This window comes from Galeopterus variegatus, unplaced genomic scaffold, assembly GCF_000696425.1.
Source record: "Galeopterus variegatus unplaced genomic scaffold, G_variegatus-3.0.2 Scaffold618, whole genome shotgun sequence".
NCBI lineage: Eukaryota > Metazoa > Chordata > Mammalia > Dermoptera > Cynocephalidae > Galeopterus > Galeopterus variegatus.
This window is the reverse complement of record NW_007726729.1, coordinates 7,845-15,861: the sequence shown is the minus strand read 5'-3', so window position 1 is coordinate 15,861 and position 8,017 is coordinate 7,845. Positions and strand designations below refer to the sequence as shown.

Below are 8,017 nucleotides of genomic sequence, written 5' to 3'. Positions count from 1 at the left end.
ACTTTACAGGGGAAAAAATGTTCTTATGTAGTATTCTAAAATTTAAGGAGCATCATTGACCATAATATTGCTTAGTTTTCATTCTGCTGTTAAAAACAAGTAAATTGTTTCAAAGTGGGTTTTGTTTGTATGCATAGTGTAAAAGAACTGAATTTTGATTCTTACAGCACTTGATGTGTGCATTTGTATCAAAATTTGCCTACCTCTTTATGAGAGAGGCTTGCTCTTCACACCTCAATTTATTTAATGTGAGGCAAGTTGAAAGACAACATTCCCATTCTAGGTGATTCTGTGGTGCCGTGAAATTTAAAATAATTTTGGGGGGGCCGGCCCGGTGGCGCACTGCTACAGTGCGCTGCTTGGGAGCGCGGTGGCGCTCCCGCCGAAGGTTCGGATCCCACATACAGACCGGTTCCCGCTCACTGGCTGAGCGAGGTGCGGGCCCAACACTGAGGGTTGCGATCCCGTTGCCGGTCCTGGTCCGGTACGGGCGCGACACTGAGGGTTGCGATCCGTTGCCGGACACGAAAAAAGACAAAAAGGAAAAAAAAATAAAATAAAATAATTTTGGGAAAAGGATTAGTCAATTTTAAGCAAGAGTCACATCCCTTGAGCTTTTGATTATCAATGTAGTACCTAACTAAAAATGAGGAAGTAATAATACCCTTAACCATTTATAATTTCTAGTATTTCTCTGAAAGATCATCTTGGGGCAATATAAGTGACTTGATGTGTCCAGTCTCATTTGAGAATAAAAAGCTACCATCTTTAAAAATCTCAAATTGCCTGCTTGCAAATATAAGTAAGGAATACTGTGGGGAAATGATTCCTTTTAGAGCATTACTTTTTTCAATTTTGGTTTTAGTAATCTAGGCCTTGCCTGTAAAGAACAAAAAGATGGTTTTTAAACACTGTTTGTGGAATGTGTTTCAAGGATTGATTCTAGAACCTTTGTATATTTGATAGTATTTCTAACTTTCGTTTCTTTACTGTTTGCAGTTAGTGTTCATGTTCTGCTATGCAATCATTTATATGCACGTTTCTTTAATTTTTTTTAGATTTTTCTTGAATGTATAGTTTAAACAACAAAAAGTCTATTTAAAACTATAGCAGGAGTTTGCAGTTCTAGCAAAGAGGAAAGTTGTAGGGTTAAACTTTGTATTTTCTTTCTTATAGAAGCTTCTAAAAAGGTATTTTTATATGCTCTTTTTAACAAATATTGTGTACGACCTTTAAAACATCGATGTTTGGATCAAAACAAGACCCAGCTTATTTTCTGCTTGCTGTAAATTAAGCAAACATGCTATAATAAAAACAAAATAAAGGAAAAAAAATAGTTTCATTAGAAATTTAAGAAGCAAGGGTTTAGCAAAACAAAAAAACAGAAAATAAAATATGCCAGATGCAAATCAGCCAAATTCTAATATTTTATAACATATTCTCTGCGTGATTTGAATATACTGTATCTTCTTGAACACTTTATTTCCTCAAAAAGTCTGGTTTTATTTCCCCAAAAAGTCTGTAACATTTGTCTAAGAGGCTGAGAGGGCTGACTAATGTTGAAGAAGGTGAAGGAGGATTATAATCTAAGTGGCTATCACTCCCCACAGTTCTTAGAAATGTTGTTGGTTAAATTTTCCTCTTAGGTTCTAGATTCTCCACAAATCACGAAGAAAGGAATTTTGTGAAAGCAATCAAATTACATGCAGAACACGCATGGGTGCACTTGCATGCACACACATGCACACCTACACACAAAAAACTAGACTAGCTGCTAAATCCCTATTGCCATGGCTTCGAAATCATACATGGCATGAGACAGATGTAGAGCTTTCTAGTCATTTTCCTGGGGAACTGTAGAGTATTAATTACTTCACAATTTCCCATTATAATCTCTGTATCATGTGGTGTTCCACTATTAAACAGTTGTTATCCTGCTAACATTCATTCATTTCACCATATTTATTATGCACCTACCATGTACAAGCCAGTGTACTGGATGCTCAGAGGTGAATAATACAGTGATAGCAAACAGAAACTTTTTTCTTATATTCCTTAAGTGAGATTAAGTTACTATATTATTTGGAAGCAGATATACATTATCAAAATTTCCATGATTGTACTTTAAATAAGTTGTAAAAAGTAAAGGGGTAGTGAAAAGTTAGCTATAGATCATTTTTTAAAACTGTCTAGAATAAGTCAATTTTTAAATATAAATTAAAAATTCTGTTAACACTAGTATTTATTAATGACATTATGCTCACATGTCTTCAGAGTCAGAAGGTCCTTCTTTAATGTGCTCATCTTCAATGTCATCTACTTCAAGATTGTCTTGACGAACATCTCCTACAGTGGGAACATCCATCAGGGTTCTGAACAGCTTTGAGAGATCTGGAAGTGAACATGTCCTCAACATCTAAAAAAAGTCAACAGATTTCTTGTTAGGAGTAAGAGAATAAAAAAATAAGAATGAGAGAGAAAGTTATGGCTAATAATAATTTTGTTATTTTATACTTATAAATCATATATTTAGAGCTAGAGGACTCAAAGGTGATTTGCCCAAGGTTAGAACCTAAATCTCTTTAATTTCCAACTCAGTATTTTTTTCACAGAGGAAACTAAACTTGTGAGTTATGCTTGGGTTTTGACAAATGGGAATTCACTTTAGTCACCCTTAAAAGGTGAGGAGAGGTGTTTATTTAGGTATATAATGGAATGGAATTGGAAATCTGTCAGAAATCAGGCAGGGCTATAAACTGCCTATTCTTTCCTTCTCACTCATCGCCCATATTGTTCTTTTTTCATGATATTTCTGCTAAGTGTTCCTTTCATCTTCCTATGGTCAACTCTCCCCATATAGTCTTGCCCAGATATGAGTTAGTGAGAAGCTTGGCTAAGTACCATCACACATAATTGGTGGACATTTGTTTCACTTAATCATAGAAGTTGCTGGCTAGCCAACACTGGCAAAATCAGGGGCTTTAAATCAGTGCAAAGAAGTCTAACATTCCTTCTATGAACATGGAACTGTGAGTGGAGACTCTCCCCGTAGAACAGAAGGCTGGAAGGACAAGCACTTTGATGTCAATGCTGAGAATCATTTATTACAGCAGTGAGAAGGAACTCAGTCAACTGAATTGAGAAAAAACTATGTACAGCTGAGGTGCTGAAAATCTGAATTTGTGTTAGATAAGACCAGGGGTAATAGGAATAGCCTCTGCCCATCAACCTTTCAGCAATTAGAATGTAATGGATAGACAGAGCTATGAAACAGATAAGCATATACATAAGTCTCTGGGCTGAATTAACCCTAAAGGAATTTGAAATATGACTACTAAGGCACTGATAAGAACCATTCACCAGATGGGAGACTGAGAAAAACACGTTTAACATATTAATGAAAATTTATATAGTTGGCCAATTTTATTGGTACAATCTGTCTTTGAGAATAATAAAAGAGGAAAGATTTCCATTATTTGAACATAATTTACATATTATAGCACTTAAGGGGGAAAAATGGTTATGACTACCATTTGGTGAAGTTGGTAAAGATACACTGCTTGTTAAAGCACTTAATAATGGTACCGAAAATATTTCTTTTGCTGAATTTCCCACTGCCAGCAGAATTTACACTTGACTTGTTTATTATTTTAATGGCTTGAGCCAAGTTTATCATAAACAAGCAATACATAAAATAGGCACCCAGTAAAGGTTTTCTCAGGTACCTGCTAATCAATAAATATGCAGCACACATGCATTATGTATCTAAACATGTGGAGAGTACAGAAAATGATGTAATATTTTTTAGGCTTAGATAAATTTTAGCTAGCCCTGGTAAAATATTCTCAATTCTAGTTTATTCCTTTCACTAATTAAAATAACTTTCATAATAGCATAAAATAATACAGTTAGAAATTTCAAGTGGTCATGGAATTTGATAATCTGCCTCTTGGAATGGGTTTACACCCACCCACCGATCTGACAACTATCAGTTGGAAAACCCTTTATGTTTCCACTCCTCCTTGACAGACTATTAAGTTTTTTTTTTTTTTTCCTTTTTGTTTTTTTTTGTGTCCGGCAACGGACCGCAACCCTCAGTGTTGCGCCCGTACCAGACCGGCAACTGGATCGCAACCCTCGGCGTTGCGCCCGCACCTTGCTCAGCCAGTGAGCGGCCAGTCTGTATGTGGGATCCGAACCCTCGGCGGGAGAACCAAGCGGCGCACTGTAGCAGTGCGCCACCGGGCCGGCCCAGACTATTAAATTTTAAATAGGATATTCATTGCTACCTAAAAAACTTTTATATAAGAACATTTTCAGTTCTATAATTCTGATTCTACTGTTCTTTTCATGTTATTTAAACAATTTTCTATAATTTTAGCATCCGCAGAAAGAAATCCTCCTGAAACAGCAGCTCATCCACAACAGATTGCTTGAGATCTTTCTTCATTTATATTAGTTTTTTTCTAGATTCTTTGTACCACGATAATTTACATAGATAGTATTTGGTACCAATATAAAATCAAACAGGAGAGCAATGTTTTAGGAAAGCAATGTTTTAGAAAACCTTAAAACATTTTTCTTAAATGTATGTTTTCCTTTAGTTTTGTTGTTGCTTAGTTCCATTTTTCTCAAAAAAGAGAAACACAAAATATAGTGAATAAATTAAGTACTAGCTGCATTAATAGAACTTCACATCAAGTTCTACTTAAAATAATTCTGTTAACTAACTTTTTCATCCTTAGTATTTTTCTTTTTAAAAAATTTTTTAAAAAAAAATTTTTCAAAAAGATGACCAGTAAGGGGATCTTAACCCTTGACTTGGTGTTGTCAGCACCATGCTCACCCAGTGAGCTAACCAGCCATCCCTATATGGGATCCGAACCCGTGGCCTTGGTGTTATCAGCACCACACTCTCCTGAGTGAGCCACAGGCCGGCCCCATCCTTAGTATTTTTCATATAAAATTATAAATTAGTAATACTTTAGTTATACTATGAAATGGTTTATCATGGGCACATTTGCTTAGCCTATGTTTACTGCAATAAAACTAAAAGACTGCTCCCTACAAACAGCAAATATTTGTTCATTTCAACGCATAAATCAGGTTAAAAATAGATTTAAAACATTGATTTAAAAGTTATGAAAATTATCTAAGAACAGATATTTTAGCAAATCAGAAGAAAACATTTAAGGCCCATGTGTTACTTGTGAATTGTATGTTAATTGTTTTTTTTCCCACTTTGCATTTGCTATAAGAAGAAAGGGAATTCTCAAGTTTTCACAGAAGAGATCATTTTTCACTCCAATCCCCAGAAGGGAAAAGTATTGGCAGAACACATCTGGTCTCCCTCCATCCCTAAAGTGAGGAAGAATGAATTGATTCAAGGCAAACTTGAGAGAAGGCAAGGGTAATAAAGTATGCACATTTCCTATTCTTTTTCTCAGATCTGCCTGCCATGAAGTGCCCACATCCTGCTTCCCTTCTGCTGCCTTGTGGTGAGCACACAGAGGTCAGGCCTGGGGACTGCCTGCTAGGGGCAAGCTGGGTCTAACTCTCAGTCTCCCTGCTACTACAGCTTGATGGGTACAAAGCTCTGATTGTGGGTTAAGGAAGTTTGTTCTGCATACTCCATGGCTGTCCCAAGGACTAGTCATTGGAGAAAAATACCGAGAGGTACAATTTTGGGTCAAATTTAAGCAACATTTTTCAGTCCAGCTTTATCACAAATAAAACTGATACAATCCTCATCTGACTGATTCTTCTGACATTTTCTTAACTGGTGGCAAATGTAAAATGGAGTTAAGATGTAATTATCTACCTCAACCTCTTTGAGGTTTCACGGGATTATAAATTAATTGGATACTGAAAATTTTATAATTTAAAAAATTTTGATTGGAACAAATATATTGATAATTTCTCTTTATAAAATCATAACAAATGCAAAGATTTGACTTGAATCTTTACAAGCATATGTGGGGCTGGCTAGTTAGCTCAGCTGGTTAGCGTGCAGCCTTATAACACCAAGGTCATGGGTTCGGTTCCCCATACTGGCCAGCTGCCAAAAAACAAACAAACAAACAAACAAAAGCCAAAAACAAGTATATGTGGCTTTGTAGACCATTCACTACATTATGACAGCATGCAACCCAACTAGGAGCAAACTCTGAGGAATAACTTTTGTACCTAAAGACTAGTTGCTCCTAATAAGGAGAAGAAATGGAGCTTATGCAAACAACTCTCTCTACCAGCCTTGCCTCAGTTATTCCAAGTTATTTATCATCATCTAATATGCAATGTATTTTGTTTTATCATTTACATTCTCAAATTAGAATATAAGCTTCATGAGCACAGTATTTTTGTCTGTTTTACTCAATATTATAAGTTCAGCATTTAGAATGGTACCTGGCATACACAGCAGATATTTAATAGATATTTGTTGACTAAATGAATCTGCTTACAATAGCCTGACTCAGAGTGAGAAGCTGGAGGTAGAGTGAGGGGATGGAGGGATTTGGAGGCAGAGGCTCCACAAACACAAATTCATCCTGTAGCCACTTGTGAGGACAAACAAACATCCTTAACAAGTTTGTACTTTAAAATAAACAGCTGTTCTTTAGAGAAGAATAGAACACCGTAACACTGGCTTTACATTGCTTATCACCTTTTTATTACCTTTGTTTCTTCTGAAGGTAGAATAGAGTTTTTCCAGACTGATTTATACTTTTAAAAGCCTCAGTATAAAAGGCTTTTAATCAAAACTCATCACCGATGAATTCTCCCTAACAGGACAGAGAAAAGGAGAGCTATGTGGTAGAGAATAAACCTTAAACAATGCTTCAGCACTAACTTCTACTGTTGGACTTCTTTGCCTAAACTTTGTCAACATAAAGTTATATTTGGTAAGGTATAAAGGAATAATGTATAAGAAGTCTCTAACTGATGCATATATTCTACCCATAGATTATTTACATTTGTTAAATGCTGAGGATATAATAAAGTGATTGAAAATATATCCAGTCCTTGCCTTACAAAACTTGCAGGGTAGAAAAATACTTTGACTCTGGAAATTCTGAACCTAGAGAGGTTATCACCACAAGATCAGAAAACAGTTGTAGCAATAGAAAGGATAAAGGCATTATGTAAATTTCATGGACCATGGGTCTCTGCTGGAATGAGACTGAAGGGTAGGGCACGGGGGAGTGGGGAGGAGGAGAGAGAAAGAGATTTTGAGACTGAATGTCTCTTCAATGGAGTTCACTGAATGAACAAATATAAGGACCCAAAGTTTTCAAAGACTGTTCTGATCTGTGGGCTATAAACTTTGCCAATTTGTTCATCCACTGTTCATAACACTATAGCTGTGTGGTGTTAGTTTAATTTACTTAATTTATTTTTAAAAAGCAACTCTCTACTCCTTCAAACTATAGTTGTTAATTTTTGAACATTACATCTAAATTTTTTTTTTTTTTTTAAGATGACTGGTGAGGGGATCTTAACCCTTGACTTGGTGTTGTCAGCACCACACTCTTCCAAGTGAGCCAACCAGCCATCCCTATATAGGGATCTGAACCCATGGCCTTGGTGTTATCAGCACCACACTCTCCCAAGTGAGCCATGGGCTGGCCCTTACATCTAAATTTTATACTACTTTCCTCTATAACATATTCCAAGGTTTCCCAGGCAAGTTTTCTTGTAAGAACTACTTCACCACAGATGACTGTTATTTTATGGAGAAATATGTGATGAATAGTAAGAAAGTGCAATTATTAGTGACCTTTAATCAATCTTTGTCTCTGTGTAAAGAAACTAGATCAGTCCAATACTCACTTCGTGTTACTAATATGTCCCTCAAAATCTATACTGACTCGCTATGTGACCTTGGGCAGGTTAATTCACCTCTCTGTATCTTAATTTCCTAATCTGTAAAATGGGGATAATAACAGTATTTATCTCACAGGGTGGTTGTGAGAATTAAATAATTATATGTAAAGAAGCTACAATACTCTAAAGTAGT

At 35.9% G+C, this 8,017-nt stretch overlaps 1 protein-coding gene across 1 annotated transcript in view; it reads right to left on the bottom strand.

The window, feature by feature from the left end:
• The window catches only part of NEK1 (NIMA-related kinase 1), a gene marked incomplete at its 5' end in the record, with an annotated part of 14,338 nt that extends 11,922 nt beyond the window's left edge, over window positions 1-2,416 (bottom strand). Inside the window, one exon of the mRNA XM_008570591.1 lies at window positions 2,265-2,416. Within this exon, the coding sequence (XP_008568813.1) occupies window positions 2,265-2,416 (152 nt within the window). The remainder of the gene's footprint in view (window positions 1-2,264) is intronic.
• Between the last annotated feature and the right edge of the window lie 5,601 nt (window positions 2,417-8,017).